The sequence below is a fragment of the Erythranthe guttata genome, chromosome 11, assembly GCF_056151865.1.
Source record: "Erythranthe guttata isolate IM_541 chromosome 11, IM_541, whole genome shotgun sequence".
NCBI classification, from domain to species: Eukaryota; Viridiplantae; Streptophyta; class Magnoliopsida; order Lamiales; family Phrymaceae; genus Erythranthe; species Erythranthe guttata.
In genome coordinates, this window is record NC_142543.1 from 1,131,769 (window position 1) to 1,151,669 (window position 19,901).

General features: G+C 36.1%; 5 protein-coding genes across 8 annotated transcripts; 1 reads left to right on the forward strand and 4 right to left on the reverse strand.

Annotated features, from left to right (window-relative positions):
- The first annotated feature begins 1,458 nt into the window (after nt 1-1,458).
- On the forward strand, nt 1,459-7,519 carry LOC105976643 (Cyclin/Brf1-like TBP-binding protein). Of its 2 annotated transcripts, XM_088825718.1 has the most exons (19): nt 1,498-1,743; nt 1,829-1,918; nt 2,025-2,106; nt 2,626-2,701; nt 3,080-3,165; nt 3,254-3,330; nt 3,537-3,593; nt 4,129-4,241; nt 4,694-4,773; nt 4,876-4,962; nt 5,129-5,209; nt 5,588-5,773; nt 5,849-6,004; nt 6,130-6,204; nt 6,290-6,370; nt 6,460-6,597; nt 6,726-6,815; nt 6,948-7,001; nt 7,088-7,519. In XM_088825718.1, exons 2-19 carry the CDS (start codon nt 1,857-1,859, stop codon nt 7,271-7,273), a joined length of 1,767 nt encoding a protein of 588 aa, XP_088681844.1. In that variant the 5' UTR covers nt 1,498-1,743; nt 1,829-1,856; the 3' UTR covers nt 7,274-7,519. The 2 variants fall into 2 exon arrangements, with proteins under 2 accessions (XP_088681843.1, XP_088681844.1); XM_088825717.1 differs by having other exon boundaries at nt 1,459-1,918.
- A 34-nt stretch (nt 7,520-7,553) lies between these two features.
- Nucleotides 7,554-9,682, reverse strand: LOC105976644 (putative arabinosyltransferase ARAD1). The gene is made up of 2 exons (XM_013001898.2): nt 8,340-9,682; nt 7,554-8,250 (listed from the first exon to the last, which is right to left on the reverse strand). The coding sequence occupies exons 1-2, from the start codon at nt 9,195-9,197 to the stop codon at nt 7,696-7,698; spliced, it is 1,413 nt and encodes a 470-aa protein (XP_012857352.2). The 5' UTR covers nt 9,198-9,682; the 3' UTR covers nt 7,554-7,695.
- Nucleotides 9,683-10,395: 713 nt separating this feature from the next.
- Nucleotides 10,396-13,402, reverse strand: LOC105976735 (NADH--cytochrome b5 reductase 1). 2 transcript variants are annotated; one of them, XM_013001995.2, is made up of 10 exons: nt 13,253-13,402; nt 12,935-13,062; nt 12,506-12,647; nt 12,317-12,407; nt 12,140-12,217; nt 11,736-11,816; nt 11,495-11,584; nt 11,065-11,130; nt 10,810-10,896; nt 10,396-10,681 (listed from the first exon to the last, which is right to left on the reverse strand). In XM_013001995.2, the coding sequence occupies exons 2-10, from the start codon at nt 13,038-13,040 to the stop codon at nt 10,589-10,591; spliced, it is 834 nt and encodes a 277-aa protein (XP_012857449.2). In that variant the 5' UTR covers nt 13,041-13,062; nt 13,253-13,402; the 3' UTR covers nt 10,396-10,588. The 2 variants fall into 2 exon arrangements, with proteins under 2 accessions (XP_012857449.2, XP_088681845.1); XM_088825719.1 differs by lacking the exon at nt 13,253-13,402 and having other exon boundaries at nt 12,935-13,250.
- Nucleotides 13,403-13,564: 162 nt separating this feature from the next.
- CDT1A (CDT1-like protein A) lies at nt 13,565-17,251 on the reverse strand. Its single transcript, XM_013002000.2, has 7 exons — nt 16,077-17,251; nt 15,551-15,670; nt 15,164-15,398; nt 14,414-15,061; nt 14,115-14,313; nt 13,927-14,017; nt 13,565-13,841 (listed from the first exon to the last, which is right to left on the reverse strand). Exons 1-7 carry the CDS (start codon nt 16,409-16,411, stop codon nt 13,784-13,786), a joined length of 1,686 nt encoding a protein of 561 aa, XP_012857454.2. The 5' UTR covers nt 16,412-17,251; the 3' UTR covers nt 13,565-13,783.
- Nucleotides 17,236-19,769, reverse strand: LOC105976659 (alpha/beta-Hydrolases superfamily protein). 2 transcript variants are annotated; one of them, XM_088825067.1, is made up of 5 exons: nt 19,252-19,769; nt 18,696-19,039; nt 18,432-18,613; nt 17,970-18,329; nt 17,236-17,366 (listed from the first exon to the last, which is right to left on the reverse strand). In XM_088825067.1, exons 1-4 carry the CDS (start codon nt 19,691-19,693, stop codon nt 18,008-18,010), a joined length of 1,290 nt encoding a protein of 429 aa, XP_088681193.1. In that variant the 5' UTR covers nt 19,694-19,769; the 3' UTR covers nt 17,236-17,366; nt 17,970-18,007. The 2 variants fall into 2 exon arrangements, with proteins under 2 accessions (XP_088681193.1, XP_088681194.1); XM_088825068.1 differs by having other exon boundaries at nt 17,236-17,386.
- Between the last annotated feature and the right edge of the window lie 132 nt (nt 19,770-19,901).

Sequence of the window (19,901 nt, forward strand, 5' to 3'; positions counted from 1 at the left end):
TAATTAATTATGTACTTTGGGTTTATAATTATATTAGTAGATATATGCTAGTAATTAGTAAAGGAAATGTGTATTATATTGAGCAAAAGCACCAAGATGTGTGTATATATTGGTGACTGTGTTTAGAAAAAAAAAATGAATTTAGTATTTCATTTGATTATTTTAATAGGTTTATATGGGCTATCTCGCCCATATGGGCCTCAGTGTAAATTAGATCACTTGTAGATAAAGCCCAAGAAGGGCGCAACCCAAAGATAGAAGTCAGGCATGTTAAAAGGGTACATGAAACCCTAACAGGGAGAAAATGTCGTTCGTACTTTACGTCGTACGACGAAACGAGATAAGGCCATAAGGTGTTATGGTGAGACCTCAAGTCGGCGTTTTGAACGAGCTGAAATTAACTTATTTAACCTAAACATCCATTAAATGCGGAATGCCCGAATAAGGAGGGAATTTGATTAAAAACGCTAATGAAGCTTGTTTCTTAAAGCACGAAATATGTATAAATAAGGGGTTAATTATTCAAAAATTTCCTTTCTAATGCTTCTTTATTAAAAACATATAATATAAACACTTTCTTTTACTTGATCGTCGGAGCATCTATGTTGGGAAACTCTCCCGTTATTCCTGGAACGACGTCCAATCAAGATTTCGACGGAAGCTAAGGGCTAACGTAAAAGAGACTAGGCTGACATCATCACACCGGCGAACACACCGTCGAACGGAGCTCGATCATAGATCATGGTTTATTCATGAATGGCAAGAGAAAGTTTTACTTTTATTAGTATTGATCTAGTTAGCTTAGCCCATGCAGCTTAAATATAAACCACATCTTTTGTGTAGGCCTGAACCAATAATATTGGGCTTCAGCTATCACTGCCGAGATTACACTTTATTTTATTTTATTAATGTTTTTAAATGAACTTATTCTAGCAAATATAAAAATAAAGTTGCATTTAAAAACATTAATAAAATAAATTGTAATTGTAATCTCTTTCAAAAGTTTTTGCAAAAAACGCTTTAATATCTCAAATATAAGAAAATTGTTGGCATTTAAAAAAGTGTGTTCTTTTTAAATAAAACATCGACAATTAGCAAGTAGTTTTATTATGTTTTAATTACCTACATTTATAAATATAAATTCAATGATATTCAAACCAAATCCGACACTGAACTAGAGAGCAAATTGGGTCATGGTTAAACCAGTTCAACCGATTTGACCCAATTTTTTGAATTTATTTCATATTTTCCATTATTTATAAATAAATTTAAGTGATTATCTTACAAATATACATTAAAAATGAACACGTTTGTCATAAGCAACATAAAAACAATAATTTAATATTAATTATATTTAATACAATTACATATATAGGAAATAAATAGTAAAGTGAAAAACTCATAATAAAACTTATTTAATTTATTTTATTCAATACTAGTCTATTATTTATTTATTGAACCGAGAAACATAAAAAATAAAAAAAACCCTAAAATCCAGAAACTGGCAAGTCAAAGAAATAAGAGACCTTTTTAATGGCGGTTGTTTGCAGCTCAGCCCTTCTTTCTTAATAAACCATCCATCCATCATTTCTTCGCTTTACTTTTGATTTTGGCTGAGTGAGTTCCACAGCTGTTTCTGCCGTGGCCAATCGCCACACACAATTCTCACTAGCTAAAACCCTGCCCCCCGCCCCCCTCGCGCCAAAACCCCAAGATCAGCATCCTGTAATTTCATTGAGAGAGGTCCGCTCAATCTTCTCGAATTCTGCAAAATTTTCAGTAGGATGGGTCGATTTTGTTGTTGATTCGAATTTTTTCGACTCACCAGGTTGGTTCGGTTCAGGGGGTGTGCGAGTATGGTTTGGTGCAGTAGTTGCGGCACAAATATCATCCGACCTGATAATGTGGATGGCAAAATGTAAGCCCTTTTCCTTAATTTTGTTAAGTGTTTATATTATTTTGTTATGTTTGACAGTAATTTGCAACTGAAGGAGAGATTTCTTGTGTTGTCTGTGAACAAACAGATGCTGTTCACTTTGTGGAAGGGTGCTGGATGAGGATAACTTTTCACAGGAGCCCCAATTTACGAAAAATGCGTCTGGACAGGTTTTTTCTACTGTTTTATGCATCATGTAGGTTTTCGATTTGCATCGTAGAGTATAGGTTACTTTATTCTCGGAAGAGCGATTGCCCACCAACTTATTAAATGGTTATTATTGTAAGTTTATGCAGAAAATTGACGCTATCATTGCAGCTCGTATCGTTCATTTTTTATATTAAGTGGCCGTAGATAGCGCTGACTAGATTGTTGGTGATATCAGTGTTCCGATTCTGCGGTGTTTTGGAACCTGATCAAATGACGAGAGATGCATTTGACATTATTATGTACCTTTCCTGCTCAGATATTGGTCAGGCTTATGTGAATTCATGCTAGGGTTACGAAGTTGTTCTGTTTTATTCGATCATTTTACCATAAGGTCGATATAGTCAACATTTAATTGGAATGTCAACTGGAAACAGGATATATTAGGAGCTTAACAGTGACGTATGCATTAATGGACCATGAGTTTTTTTTTTCATTTAATTGTTCGTACCATAAATTGATTGACTGAAATTTATCTACAGAGCCAATTGTCGGGGAGATATATGAAGACCATCCAAGCTGAATATTCACTTTCTCGTGAGAGGACACGGAATGAAGGTAGGCTTGTTTGCGTCAAAGCTTAAGTGTACTTTTTCTGGAAGTGCCATTCGCTACCAGTTTCTTCGAGTTTTGTGAGTAATCTATAGTGAGAAATATATGCGTGTAGCCTTAGATTTAAAGGTGATAAACAATGATAGATTTTTTAGCTCGTATTATCAGGTGCTAGTATATATTATATAAACAAACAAGTGGTCTGTAGACGACTCAAATTCGGCATGCAATTGTATTTCACACGTGAAGTATTTGTGTTGCCTTTTCTACTCAACACCGAGAGTGCTAATTGGAAACATTTTGCATGTCATTGTCCTTGCAAAATTTCCCCTTCTGTTATTTGAGATGGTTAAATTTATCTTGTAATTATGTATTTTTTTGCAGCATATGATGGAATATGTCATATCATGAATGCCCTTAATATTGATGGTGGTGATTCCATAGCTAATGCGGCTTTAAACATTTATACGGTAATTTTTCATTAATCTTCATTAAGACGTTGTGTTTATAAGTATTGTGTTGATTAGCAGTCGTGTGTAATAATTGTTGTTTTTGTAGATAGCACTTGAACGCAACTTCACAAGAGGGCGCAGGAGAGAGCTAGTACAGGCTGCTTGCCTTTACATTACTTGCAGGTAATTGTTACCTACCTCCCTTGGTTGACTTTTCGTTCTCTGTTTTTTCGGTGTATGAGATGAGCATCACATTAAAAGCTTGGCGTAGCATGAATATCCATTTCCATAGATTTATAGTGCTTGAAGTATATCATTGTCTTGTTTAATCATTATGATAATAGAAATGCACAGCTTTAATTGCTTTTTTTTTTGTTTTTCTTTTGCAGGGTTAATAAAAAGCCCTATCTTCTTATTGATTTTTCAGAGCATCTAAGGATGAATGTGTATGTAAAATTTTCTTTTTTTGTGAATGCTGGTCCCTGAAAGTTTTTATGTTTGAGTCATTTATTAAGTAATTCAGATTTGGTTAAGGTGATTTTTTTTTACGGCATGAAAGGCATCTAAATGGAATGAGGCTCGGTTTGTGATAAAAAGTGTCACAATTTGACATGTAACATAACTTTGCCAGGATGACGTAAGTAGGTATGTAACATCAAATACGGATAGGCATTGATGGTGTACTGGTATTATTGACAAAATAACTCAATAAGTATTGTCGTATAATGATCTATCAGTTGAATGGTAAAGTTCTGTCGCATATCATGGCACAGAGATTCGGAATTTGTACTTCATATTAATTCTCCATCGATCTGTATGTATTAAATTAAATTTCTTTCTGGTGGATGGATACCGATTGGTATGTGATGAACCAATACTGGACTCTAGCTTATTGCAATTATATTGGATGTTTGTTAATTTCTATTAAATTTTTGGCATGATGACAGTTTCTTGTATATTTTTTATTTGATGTATCAACAGTTATGTGCTAGGGGCCGTATTTTTGCAGCTTTGCCAGCTTTTAAGCCTTGTTGAACATCCGATTGTTAAAAATCCTGTGGATCCTAGCCTTTTCATTCACAGATTTACTGATCGTAAGTACCTGTCCTGATCAACTTAGTTTGATTGTTTCATAAAGATTCACCTTTTCTCGTTTTAAATAATCTCTTTGAAAATCGGTAGATCAGATATGTGTTCACCTTTTCTCGTTTTAAATAATCTCTTTGAAAACTGGTAGATCAGATATGTGTGCGATGTGTACGTGAGCTCAATTTATGGAATGATGCAAGTGTTCGCTCTGGGTTTTAACTCCTAAAGCCTAGTGTTTTAACATTCATAGCAGTACTAATTTTAATAATCAACATTTTTTGTCTGGTTAAAATTAAAATTAATATTCAACTTTCTTGGTCAAATGTGCTGGATTTGTTAAATTTGTTCCCGTTTCGTTTCCTTTTGATTTGTTGTATTGCTTTGGTTTTGCTTATTTGTCATATGAGTTTTCATTTATTTTAGTGGTTTATAAGCACCATTCGTATTTTCTGTGAAGGTCTGTTTGGTGGCAGAAAACCAATTGTTGCCAGAACTGCACTTCTTTTAGTTGCTAGCATGAAGCGAGATTGGATGCAGGTTCGACTTTTATTGGACGCGAGTCAAAAGAGAGTCTGATTTGTCCTTAATCTCAGTAATTCTGAAGATTTATCTTTGACCTGAATTGTATATTTCTTGCAGACTGGTCGAAAACCAAGTGGAATATGTGGAGTTGCACTTTATGTATCTGCTCTCGCACATGGTCTCAAGTGTTCGAAGTCTGAGATCGTGAGTCTTATTTTTTTCTTTGTAAAACTATTGAATTTCGTTGTGTGTTTTATTCTCGGAGTATTTAATTGGGATGAAACTGATTCACTTCACGAAGAATACCTAAGATCAATCCTCTGCGTTTGTGACAGCTTTATTTGATGAAACATTTTTCATAACGCTGCAGACTAAGGTTGTCCACATCTGCGAAGCAACACTAACCAAGCGGTTGATTGAATTTGAGAACACGGAGTCGGGGGGTCTTACGGTATGTATTAAAAAAAAAAAAACTTCAATCCTTATATGATGCAAAAGTCACATACTTGCAGTTGGTATGGAAATGATTTCATAACCTCCTGTTATCGAAACATTTATATTTGAGTTTGTTTTTTTAGAATTTCTGGGGATGTTTAAAGTTCGAAATGATACCTCGAACCTCTAGAAATAGTTATCATTATTCGTATTTTTAATTTATTTATTATGTTTCTTTTTTGTTCTTTTTACTTCTATTGCCAGTATCAGTAAAAAAACTCTACAAACGTCAATTTTTTTTCTTCTCTTACTTGATGTTATTCACGAAATAGTGAGACAATTTTCACTTTGTTGGGATTGTAAGATTTTTTTTTTTCTTTTTTTTTTATACAAGATTGATGAGTTCAACACGAAAGCGGAGGAGGACGAAAAAGAAGAAAATATGATATCGCCCAGTACAGGGTTAAATGACTGTCGGATTAATGAACTTATCTCTGAGCCCAAGGAACTTATATGTGAGCATAAGGGTAGTGGGGAGCCTCCTTTTGCTCTTAGCCTATGTAAAAGCTGCTACGGATATGTAAATTCCGATTCCGTCGTTTTATTATTCGGCTTTATTGGTGTCTGTTAATAATGTGTGTGCTGGTTAATGCAGTTCATAAAACTTTCTGGAGGCCTTAATAAGGGGTCCGAGCCCCCAGCTTTCCAACGTGCAGAAATGGAACGAAAAATGGCAGAGGAAAATGCTGCTGAGAACCAGGATACCTTAACTTTGCACGGGTCAACAGAAAACATGGCCAAAAATTTCACTGTAATTTCCGATACTTAGAAGAAATTCTGTTACTTCACATTCCTATTTCCTTTACAATTTTACGGTTCGTCTTTTATGAAGAATCTCTCGTTGTATCATATCTTTTTTCTATGCATATTATACAGTCTGATGAATGGAGACATGCAGCTGATGTCACATTTGAAGAATCGGAGAGTTTATCTGACATTGATGACCTTGATGTATGCACCATTTTCTTTTCTTTTTTAAATCTTTTGACTAGTTTCTGATTCGTTGAATGTCGAACTAACGCAAAAATGCTTGCAGGTGGATATCTATCTTCACACCGAGAAGGAGAAGGAGCATAAGAAGATTATCTGGGAGGAACTGAACAAAGAATATCTTGAGGTCTTGAATTAATTGAAGTAAACAAGATTTATTTATTCATTTTTAAAATCGAAAATATAAAGCTCTATATCTGTTTTTCGGATCCACAGGAGCAGGCAGCAAAAGAGGCTGCAGCACTGGCTGCAAAAAAAGCTTACGAGGCCAATTTTTTAAACTGCTCAGGGGATGTACAAGCCGCCCAAAAGCTCGCTGCAGCAGCTGCAGAAGCTGTTGCAAAGACAAAGAAGGTTAGCACCCTCATAATTTGTTAATCTCTGATTACCCCCATTAAGTTTTGATTAGTGATTAGTGATTACCCTTAATTTCTTATCTGCTTCTCTACGACAAATGTGTAATAATTCTCTAAAATTTGCAGGAAAGACAACAGAAGCGAGCAGCAGATGCGAAAAATGCTGGTCCTGCTAAAAGTGCTGCTGAAGCAGCAAAACAGATGCTCGACAAAAAGGTATGGTTTGCAGAAAGGACTCTACTTCTCAGCTTCTAATATGTATATATATTTGAAAGGAAAAAAACAAACATTATTTTTCCCGTTTCTGCACCTGTGTTTAATATATACTTGAACGTGTGTCTTTAACAGAGGCTGAGTTCCAAAATCAGATACGATGAGCTGGAGAAAATTTTTGCCGACACTGTAAGTTCTTGTTCCGTTAATCGTTTCTTCTGTGTGTTTTCGTTTTCCATGCCAAGTAATTCACGTATTTGTTTCTATTATTTTAGGAGGAAGAAAACACCGAAAACACCAAGAAAACCCAAGTGGAAACCGAGACTGATCCACACAACAAGTATTCGACCAATAGCACAAAAGGTATTGATGAAAATAATACGGACATGGAAGAATACGACGACGGCAATCAAGATGACTACAACGAGGATATGGAAGAAGAGGACAATAATTGGTTTTAGCCAGACTTTGATGCTTATTACTAGAAATTTCAGTCTTAATTTACAGGTGGAATATGTCTGCAGAGCATTCCTCAAACTGCTTATTTGTTGTTTTAATTTATTAGCAATCAACTTAGGTAAATTTTGCGCAAGAAGATTTTTGGAGTTTAAGGCCTCGTTTGGTTACGGAAACCAAGGCCCTGTTTGATTAGAGAGATTAATCATGTTTTATTAAGTAATTAGACTGATATAGTTTTTTTCGTACCAGCCCATAAGTTTTGTTTTTCATGACTTCTATATCTTGGCAGCCAAACGAGGAATAACAGAGAATCGAAGTGAAAGCTAACAAAATTGAGCAAAACTCACAAAACTGAATGAATGAAACAAATTGATCAAAACTATATCTACAACAATAACTAACACTTCTCAATTTTTAGGTCTAATCAACCAAAATTCCTCGGCACAGTAATCGACTGAAGCCCGCTTTCACTAAGCCCACCCGTTTGAGAAAACCGCATGTCCTTATTAATTTGTCTCTTAATAGCCGGAACCTTCCGGAAGATCGCCTGCCATATCATCTGAACAGCATCATTCACCTGGGAAGGATATCGAAACTCGTAAAAATGCTCGATTTCTTTCAACCTTGACCACATTCTTGTCCACTCCTCTCTGCCAATATTCCTAACAAGATTTAAGAGAAACCCTTCTTTGAGAGAATCTGACGTACGAACAAATACGCAGAACTCGGAATAATCTAGAACATCTTCGTACGGAAGCTCGATTTCGTCACTTATAATAACGGGCACACAATGGCTGGCTATTGCGTCGAACAGGCGATTCGATGACGGAGTGTCGCCTGCTATGTTGAGGCAGAATTTCGAAGCTCGCATGCCATTGGTCGCTTGTTTGATACCGTCGTTTTGAACAGTACCAAAAGAGAAGTGCACGTCAGTCTCGTTTTTTAGCATGTAATATAGTTCTTGTCGAATTCTTCCACCCTGAAAACGAGATACCAAAAAAAAATGGGATTCATTAGTAGCTGCAATGAAATTCATGTAAACAATTTACGGTAACTAAAGAAACTTACGTCTTTTCTATATATGGATCCCTGAAAATAAAGCAAGGTCGGACGACTACCGAAATCAGACGAGTCATCCACGTAACTCCTAACAACATGCATGTAAGGGGCAATAACGTCTTTTTCAACATTCGCAACCGTCGGAGGGTACCTCCCGAAATCGGACAGAACAAACATTGCGGGCCACAGCTTCATCCTCGCCTCTAATAAGCTGTTCGGATGATGAGCAAGAACTATATGATCTTTTCCGAAAGACCTTTTCCATTCTTTCTGAGCTATCAAGAAACTAACCAATTTCTCTTGCAATACAACGTTGGTACTCTTTTTCTGACCCGGCTTCAGCTTCGAGTGCCGATTATAGCATATGGATGAGAAAAAGGGTACAAACACAACATCCGCTTCCCTGGAATTTCGCACTCGTTTAGCAACTCGGCCACTCAAATTTTTGGATATTTCCGAGTTTAAAAGATCCATAGTTAGCCAATATTCGATACTGTGCTGCAAATTCAACCCTCCGGGGTAGTGGGGCACCTCGGTCGAAACATCGGGCCAGACGCTTTTCCCGACGCTTTTCCAGTCCAAGAGACTGAAGTGAAATTCCGGAGGCAAGTCGTACATGAAAACCTTGAGAATCGGTTTATTAGAATCGCATTTTCTCGGATTCCTATTCGAGCTTACTCCTCCGATTATCGATTCGCTTGCGAGAGGGGATCCGTAACGAAGCTTCGAGTTTGGTAAGAAACCGAAATCAACCGAATGAGTTAGCCAAGTTGATCTCAGCAGGAAGAACCAAGACGACATGAGCAATGCTGACGTCATCAAGAACCAACAGAAGAGGGATTTATAAGTAAGCACCATTTTCGACATTCTGAAAAAAGATGATTATTTATTACCAGACAATCTTAATTGATGTCCGGGTAAAAGAGACACACACAAACCCTACTACCGACAACATTTCTTCCCCAAATTGTGTTCCAAAATTTTCAGAGATTCTGCATCTGTAAGCTGTAAATTAGCTTGCCATTTGCATGCAGTGAGAGAATATCAGAGCCCAGAACAAAAGAAAACCTAACCCAATCAGAGATAAAAAGGGGTTGATGCACAATTGGGGGTAAATAGGGTTTCGTTCTTGCAGAAAACCCAGATGGATTATGAAGTCGGAATCTCAACCCAATGACAAAAATTCAAGAAAAATTAGCACGAAGGCAACATTGTAAGGATTGAGAGAGAGTATTTGTTTTTTTTTTTTCAATTTGCTTCCAAAATTATTATTCTTCAAGAAGCGCGAGAGTAGGAAACCCTGCAGAAGCGGATCCCCTTCGTTGAATATTTATATATTTTTTATTTCCTCTGTTTTCTTTCTGTGCTAAAGAGTACAGACCACTCTAGTTTTTTTTTTTTTTTTTTTTTTTTTTTTTTTTTTTTTAATTTAATTTAATTATTTATTTATTTATTTAAAAACACAAAATTAGGATATAACATACTACATCTGCTACATACGACCTAGCTTCCAATGATTTACACACAATCACAACTGATGATGCTAAAATATAGCTCACCTAGGGTGGTGTAGAAAATGAACTGGGAGAGCAAAGCAGATCAGTAGCTTGACAACTTGATGATCCTGAGGTACCTGCGACCATAGAACACATGAACTAAGCCGGGGGTTGATCCGGCGGAAACCCCTCCGACGCTCAAGTCAGACGTGCTGATCATAGAAATAGTCCAGAGAATACGCGTTTTTGTATTGCTCAGTTAATAGGACGTACCTTAATAAAATGAGTAAAACCTCTATTTATATGTCGTTTATTGGGTTGGGTTTGCTTTGTTGGGCCCAAGCCTTACTTGAAGGTGTTTGGGCCTCGGTGATATTGGTCTTCGATATTGGGCTCGTAGCCCAGTAGGTAAAGAAATTGTAGGCCCATTGGGTTGGCCCAATTAGGCATATCAACAACATATATATGTATGTGTATCAAATATATATGAATTTATACACGTGTATGATTTGATATAATCGGTGGTAAAGTTCACCAAGTGTACCATAGAACAAATCGAAACGAACGCATAAAACTGCAAGAAGTTTCATATTATTGTTAAAAATAAGGTTTTACATCTTCTCTTCACAGTATTTTCATTTGAAAATAAACGAGAGAGAGAAATCCTTATGTCGCATCACATCATGCAAAACGAAATATACGATCGATCAAAATCACTTGTCTAAATGAGGAGAAAAATAAAACTAGTGTAAGAACAAAAATTTAGAACTGAAATTGCATTTCCGACGAATAACCGAGAGCTTCTAGATGACCAGCCATGGCCTTGTTCATCGGAGGCGGACCGCATCTCAGAATCTGCAACACCACAATAACCTTAATTAATGCTCGACTTTTTCTTTAAAACTTGACCTAAATCCTCAACGCTATAAAATTACAGTTTTTTTTTTTTTTTTTCTGTTCTGTAATTAACAGTAATACGAAACCTGAATATCAGAGGCTGGTGCAGGGCAGTTAGCCTGAATCATTTCTTTTGAGACAAATCCGACCCCACCGTTCCATACTTCTGGAGGCTATAAGAGTTCAAACACGAACAAATTTGTGAGCTATTGAAAAAATAATTTAAAAAAATTATATATCACTTTTGTGATTACAGTTCTTTAATTTCGGTAATAGGAAAAGATAATGCCCAAAAATAGGTCGAAATTAAAATCAAGCAAAGATAACTGCATGGAACTTACTTGATTAAGAACATAGTAAATTTTGAACCTGTCGGGGTAGTTTTTCGCAAGGTTATCCAATTGGTCCTGAAACGAACAAATAAAACTATTTAGGAACAAATAATAAGTTATTTAAACGAGTTGTCATTTTGCAACAACCAGACAATTAATAATAATATAGCACCTAAATTTGCTTCAATTCATTATCATATCGAGAAACATTTATTTTCATTTTAACGGAATTTTCATATGACGTTCATACCGTATAAGCTCCAGTCTGACATTCTCGTAAAATCCAAGCCGAATGCAACTAAAATAGCTATTATCGGAAAATTCTTAAGCTAAAAAAAACCCACTCAAATGAAGGACCAAATATTGGTTTAGTTTAAATTACTTTGTCCAAATATTAGACGACTCTGTATATATGCAGCCATTAAGATCGACAAATTACCTTTAAGAGAATGTCGTCGATTGTAACATTAGCATAAATCAAGTGCACCTTCGTTTGGTCACTTGGATTTTCAAGAATCGCTCTCGTAACCTATACAGAGAACAACATGATAGAAATAAGAAGAGAGGTTAGTTGCCTTTTGATTTATTACAAGTCCGTCGACTGTGTAGAAATCAATTAGATAATGTGAAAAAATAAAAACAAAAATAATAAAGACGTTAAAATAATGTTGTATATAAACCTGGAACATTGGTGTAATTCCAGAACCTCCAGCAAGCATTCCAAATGCTCTCACTTGGCCTGGCTGATACTTAAATCGACCCTAAAAACCCACAGATAATTAGGTAAATAAATGCTAACTTCAAGAAAATTATTGACAGTGGTAAAAATGATTGTTGCAGCCAATAACTTCCAAGTAAAAAGTCGACTTTTCGGAAATCCTAAATTCAGCTCAAGATGCTAACTAATGCATGCACAGATTTCAGTGCCAAACGGACTTTCAAAACTCCAAACTGAACACGGAATATAAGTCAAGATGGAGTTAATGAGTTGGTATCCGTTTTCATTACACGAATAAGAAAAAGAGATCCTTATAAGCACACTATGGTTACGTAAAACGGGGTCTAAATAGGCCGCAGAAAGTACCTTCGGTCCTTTCACAGCCATATAATCACCTTCACGCATTTCTCTAAAATGATGGGACATTCTTCCTTGCGGATACATCTACAATATTGTAAAACGTACGTCGTAAAGTAAACCAAAATCATAAACAAACTAACAAAGAAAAAAAAAAGTATTCGAGAAAGGGAAAACGGGATGCACCTTTATAACAAGCTCAAAATATCCAACATCGGAATCTAAAGTAGTCGGGGTGTAAGGTTTGACGACTTCTTCACCTTGACTGTCCTTACCCCTGCCACAAATACAATATAAAACCGAAAAGGTATCAAGTATAAAACTCAAGAAACCATGTTCGATGTCACGTGACAAAAGTTGATAAAAAAAATTAACCTGCAGCTTATGTGTTGTCCTATCGGAAGGCCCAATACGGAATTAGGTGTAGGAAGAGCAAATTTGAACTCGGCCACGTTGTGACTGAGTTGCGTTTTCTTGACAAGCTTGAACTCCTTGAAATTCTCAGAATCCAAGCACACTGTTTCCACCAGACAAGATATTAACTATAGATCTTATCTTTAGGCAAGAACCCATGATCTTGTAATAACTAGTTCACAACTATTTTTTTCCCCTCAAAATTAAGACAACAAAATAAGAATCATAATAAACCCTAAAATCACACAATAAGCTAGCTAGTAGAAAAAATCGATCTTGAAGCTAAACTGAGATCCACTCAGATCAGACAAAACCCACAAAATAAAAGGGAAAAAAATAAAAATTAAATCGACAGACTGAAGCAAATAAAAAAAACAAAGAGAAACGAACCTTTGGGCTTCTTTGACGACAACAAGATATATGCAGCACCAACAGCAATTAGACCAACGGTCACTCCGACAAACAATTGGCCGTTAGAAGTTGCCAGGAAATCCATCGCCGCCGGAAAATTAAAAGCCCTAATTTTTCAGGCAGGAAAAAAGAATTTGATCAAATGTGGTAAGAAATAACTAATGAAGTGGCGTGAAAACGAACTGCAAAAATGAAGACGGCGTGATCTGTATAACGTATGTATGTATATTAATAATTTGCAACGGAAAAAAAAAATGGTGGTTGCGTAGATTCAACTGGGTCACAAATTTCACCTACCGATCTAATTCCAAGTCTCCATTCTTACAAGACTTTGTATTTAATATAAATAAATATAAATTCTTTAGTGCAAGACTTGGACCACAATTTGATAATAATTACCTACCCTAATTGAACTCTTTTAAAAGATGTTTTTAATTTAGTTTAGAAGATTCCACTCAATTTTACACTGTCCCGATGGAACTGTAAGAAGATTTATAGTTATGACTCGTTTTACTAATTTTCAAACAAGTGGGGTTCGTTTGTAATTTGGTCTAACCTCAGGAGAGTGGCTGTACTTTACAAGAATTTAAAAAAAAAAAAAAAGAGCAATTGAAATAATATAAACAATAATTTCAGCATACATGTTTTCAATTTCATTACATAGAGTCTGGTGATTGAACAACTACATTGTTTTGTGTCAAAGATAAGTTAGCTCACAAAAATATGCACAAGGACAACCTTAGTGGCATTGAAGCAAAAACCAGTATATTAACAAATTTGCTTCTGTAATTTTGTAATCTAAGCGCGCTAGATCTCGTTGCTTTCTTCTCACATTGCCCCCGATAGTCTTGTTCGTATTGCGTCAGGACTCGAGATTTTGTTCACACTGCAATATATATAGATAGTGTAAGTAACAACATAAATCCCGTGATGATGATTTTATTATGATACATATAAGAAAATAAACCCACCATAAGAGGATATCTCCGCTCAATGCTAACTTTTCGTAAATCCATTCTGGAGCAAGTTCCCTTAGCAATCGAAGTTGTTCTTCGACATCCCCTGTTTTGTCGAAACACGAAATTTTTTTGATCAATCTCAAAGTTCAAAAAAAAAGGTTAAGTACTTTAATTAGTGTTTGTTAAAGAGCAGGGCTTACTTTTGTCAACAATGTCCAAATGGCAAGTTAGTTTCTGCATCAGCTCCTCTTTAGTTAGTACAGAGCGTCTGATCGATTGAAACAAGAAGTATATCATGTCAAACACCTTAGGCAAGCCGGCGATCATTTGTTTCCGCCATTTCGCTTGTGAGATTGCTGGGTCCCGCTCTATCGCAGCTAACCTCTCTTTCTCTCGTATCTTTATATTTTAATAATAAAACAAGAAACTGCTCAATTCTTGTACTTGAATACAATTTGACAACAAAGATATAGTAAAGAGATCAGAATATGGTGTTTACCGATTGTAGAAGACCTTCGGGAAGAATGTCTAGGATGTCATCATTAGCTGATGATTTTCTGCTCTGGTCCTTCACGGGAGTGTCGAATTTCAAAGGCCTGTTAGGGGGTGGTCGTCTAATTAACTTGGTCGGCGATTTATATGAACTATTATCATCTGGGCTCATGTAACATCTCTTAGGTGGTGGCTGAATCATCGGTGTGGCACTCATCAGTTTGGCTGGAGTAGATGCCATGTGCACTGGTGTTTTCAGTAAATCGGCCATTTCAACAGAGCATTGGTTGTCGTGCTTGGCTGGGGTTTCGGGCAACGGCGACGAAAGTATACTACTTGGAGAAATCTTGGATGAAGATAACTTTTTTTCGGCCATTTCAGTATCTTCTTTGACAGAGGAACTTTCAGCAAATTTATATTCCGAAGAAACTGAAGAACCGTGGGCGGAAACATTGTACTGATCTGAACCCTTTTGCGAGAAGTGCCTTTTGAATGATTGAGACAGATGCGATCCTGCGATTGGCTGTCGTGACAATGCCACATTCGGTGTTTCATTCATTAAAGATGAACTAGAAGGTTGAGTGGAACTTGCTCTTGCGTTGTCCTTCAATCGATTAAATGGTTCTGGTAGCTCTTCTTCTGGGACTTCATCACACTGAAAATTCAAATGTAGCAAATTGTCAATATCTATAAATTCAAACATAAATTTACTGGAAAAGCAGATACAAAAAAAGGTTTTCTGAAGAAAAAGTTGTACCTCCGGATGGGATTTGAGAAATTCCAAAAGCCGACAACGAAAGACTTTCCTCAGCTGCAAATTTGAACTCTGAGATTTCGACTTGCTTGGGGAATTAAGTGCTTCGAGATTCAATGTTATACGAAGGTCTGGTTTCATACAACTAGTTTGCTCATCGAGCCGAAGAACTTTCTCTAATACAATGGCCTCAGGCACAATGAACTTCAGTTGAGCTAAATGTTTATGAGTAAACCTCCTACACAAAAATTAAACCCATGGAACAAAATGAATATCCAAAGCTTTTACGAAATGTGTTTTCGGAACACCCGACAGGCATAATTATAAACTGAAAGAAAAAGAAAACAGAACTAGATACTATTAATAATATGAGCTGCAGAATCTGCATACCTATCAGTTAAACATTGAATTTGGGAGCTTATATCAGTAAATGTTGGGGTGTATCTCTTCAATTGGAGCAGCCTAATTGAACAATCCAAGCTGTTGAAGAATTTATCCAGCAGCTCATACCTGAAACATAAACATTCATACAGTATTGAAAACCAATTTTTCTCTCTCTCTTCTTTGATTTGGTGTAGAAGAAAACAGAGCAAAGCTACAAGATGTTCAAAATAGGGCAGAAGAATTGAACAATTCATCTCAATAAATTCATCCAGAACATGGGCAAAGATATATATATATATATATATATATATATATATATATATATATATATATATATATATATATATATATATATATATATATACAGATCTGAAGCATATACACACTTGGGTAGCAAAAATCCTCCACACAAAGCATAAAATTTATTCAGAAAATGGCAAAAAATATCAACATATTTCAGATCTGTAATCAACAAATCCTTCAGAAAAAAAGGTTTCCGGATTTAATTGACAAAAATCCTAAAATCACTTACTTTTCCGGCAGCGTTATCTCAGCGCGAACAGACTTCTTCGGTTTGGCAATGTGCTCCTTCTCGGATCCCAATTCCGGGTCTTCACGCGCCGGCGGGTCGGGTCCCCGTTCCCGGAGCTTCATTGCCGCCTCTCTGATTTCCTTAATAGACAGGACCGCCGTGCGGCGGTGGGAACGCCGAGGAGGATCCACGAGCTTCCCCGGGGTTTTCACGCTCAATGGATCCGATTCCAGATCGGAAAATTTCCGCATTTTCTGGTCCGACGGCGCAGGTGAATGTAGCTGTTTTTTCGACTTGAATGAGGATAAGGGGGAAGATTTGCCGGCGGCGTCCATTGCAGCTAGCTCACACAAACACACAGTGAAGGTGACTTTGAGGAGCCGATGAGCTACCTATATGTAGCGGCGTTGAGGAGTGAAGACTGCTGCAGGAAGAAGGGTTTTTTTTTTTGGCGGGTATGCTGACGTGGCAGGCTGCTAGGTCAGCATTTGGCGCCAATTTTCCTCGCGCGAACTAGGTATGGTATTTATGTAATTAAATTAAAAGCTTAATTTTAGGCTGCTCAACGGATTGATTTCCTGTGTAGTAGACTGTGGATGGGCCACGTTGTTGCTACTTCTGGATCTATGGCCCAATATTTATAATTCCTATTTTCTCTTATTTTTCTATTATAATTACCATATATAAATTTTTTAAGAAAAAAATGATTTAGCTATTAAAAATTTGGTACAGAAATAAAAAATAAAAATTGGTACAAAAATGGATAAACAATGTAACATATAGAATTAAGGTTGTGTTTTCAAAATTTTAACAAAATTGGAATTTGGTGATTATAAGTAAAAATTGAAACAAAATGTTTTAGAGTAAAATTTTTGGGTGTTTGCAAATAATAGTAGAAAAACGGTTTAAGAAGCTGATTTAAAAATTGTAATATTGACAACCAAACTTGAAATTTTATCTTAAATATTTTTGGTACACGAGATATGCCTAAGAGGGGGGTGAATTAAGCTTTTCAAAGACTTGTTCAAAATATTCTCGTTCGAAATATATTTTTATGCAAACTACTGATAAGATTTACTTTTAAGAAATTCAATGAAGTCCCAAATGATTTTCCGGCAGAAAGATAAATCTAAGAATACAGAAAACAATAATGCAAAAATTTAAAGTGCGGAAATTTAAACGACACCAAGTTTACAGTGGTTCGAAGAAATTCTCCTACGGCTGCTCCTCCAAGTTTCTCGAACTATTATTAAGCCGTGCTTTCAAGACTCTTGAATCTTCCGTACCAACCTGCTTACAAGATTCCTCACCTTCCGAACAACAAGCTTATGAGGCTTCTCTAACCTATCGCTTACAATCAAGTGCTTACAAGAGTGCTATATACTTTCGCACTAACAAATACTTACAAAGCTTGTCACTTTTCGCACTCAACTCTCAAATACAATGAATTAATCACTCGATTTCTAGAGCTAATAATCGACCAATGAAGCACTCTTTTTTCTTTTCCCTTGCGTAATATGATTATATAGTTTGGAACCAACGGCTCTTTTCATCAAAAAAAGGAATTGAAACATCAAAGATTTTATTTTGAAAACTTCTTGACCGTTTGATTCTAATCTGATTTCCAATTTGCATTATATGGAAAACAATTAAGAATAAAGGGATTCTTTAAAATAATAGAAAGTGGCTAGATCAAAAAAGTTGACCTTTTTCAAAATAGAGTATTTAAAGCAATAAAATCAATAAAAATAAAGTGTTTTTTAATGAAAACTGTTGTATATATATACTTTTGAAATTATAATTTAAAACAAATAATCTTGAGAGAAGAAAAAAAAAATCAAAATATATCTTCAAATGCATATAACTTATATTAGGACAAATAATTTGACTTACTTTTGTATTTCTTCTTTACTGATATCTACAAGCTTCTGCTAATCATCAATTGATGTCCATAATCTCTCTAAATTCCTGGTAAAATCCTCTGCTCTACCTAAAATAACACTACTATGATCAGCATTTGGTATAATATCAATTTCCACGTCATCATCCTTCATCTTCATATTGAAGCTACATTCCACAGGCACCACTTGATCATTACTCCCATGAATCACATGAATCTTCACTCTATCACCCATCAAAACTTCCAAATACTTATCCAAGAATTTCGCCCCACCGCAAACAACATTATGCATCGTATGCCACGCCGAATGATGAGTGTGACGAGTCAAATCTATCATTGTAAAATGAAGATCCCTTTCCCCCCACAAAAAAAAAAAAAAAAAAAAAAGAAAGAAAATCAAAATTTTGATTTTCTTTCTTTAATAAAGAAATTTTGATATTGAGTTGTATTTTTACCTTTTCCTCGTGAGTAGCCTAAAAATCGACTCCCATGCCCTGTGGTGCCTACATATGAAAAAGCACACGCATCTGCCCAAGTGCTCGTACCACGACATTAGAGCTGAAGCAAAGAGCATTGGGGGCCACACTCGTCTTCTGACGAGTCTTGTTAGTGCTTCTTTCGAAGAAGAGAAATACGGCTGCATTTTTATTTTCAAAATCAGAAATATGCAATCAAAATGGATAAGCTAAGGTGAAGTTAATTATTCATCGAGCACTTACTGGAGCTACCAAAGTGATGGATTTCACGGAGTCCGAGTACTTGGCCGCTAATGCTAGTGCAATCACACAACCCATAGAGTGTGCAACCAAGTGAAACGAATTCAATTTAAACGGAAGAATAATCGACTTCTCGAGCATTTCTACATGGTCCGTTAGCGTATAGAAAGAATCACTTGGCTTTGGACTTTTTCCAAATCCGAACAAGTCTACTGCGAATAATCTGTAGTTTTGCTTCGCATTTTCGGACAGATTAGGGAACACGGTTTCTTCCCAAAACAACGAAGACGAAAGAAAACCGTGTATGAATACTACATTTTGCACAGTGGTTTCTGGGGAATTCTTCTCTGTCAATAGAAAAAATATCTAAATGATTATCCTATGACCAATACTCCATAGAAACAATCATATCTTCATTCTTTAGTTATCAAATTAAAAAAAAAATTAAAAAATTACACTGAGAAATGCATGAATTAGAAATTGAATCCTGCAATGATAATTAAGGGCGAATAAATAAAATGACATTTTAATTAAATTACTGTAGCAAAATAGTTTATACCTCTTTCTGGTTCGTTGACAAGAAGATGAAGCCTGGAATCGGTTTCATTGTTCATCCAATTAACACAAGCTTCGCACCCACAGTCAGACCACCTGTTTCTCATCTTCGTCTTCCCCACATAAAATGGCGATTCTCCACTCCGAATTTTGGGGGTTATCAAAAATCGCATCTTCCTAAACACGTTTTTCCTTCGATTAAGGCTCTCCGACAGCTCAATCTCGCCATCAACTCCGGCAGGATTTTCCCCCTTTCCGGTTCCTACGCAGTAGCATGAGGAGGATTTTCCTTCGACGAATTCATCGAAAAATCTGAAGAATACGCACATGATTACGTCGAGAATATCCAGCATGAAGAAGACAACTGCACTGGCAACGGAAATCGAAGTCTCCGAAATTATTGAGATCCATTTTCCCGGCGAAATTGCAGTCTCTCTCGTCATCATTTCGGATGAGAGAGAAGAGAGAGGAGAGAGAGAGAATCTAAAGGTAATTTATTGAACACGTACTCCCAGATGTGGAAAATAAATTGCAGAAGATTTTAGTTATGATTTTTTTATGAATTTTGTAAATAACAAAAATAAATATATAATACAAGCTCAGTTATAGGGATGGCCAAAGGGGCGGGTACGGGCCGGGTTTTGGAAAACCCGA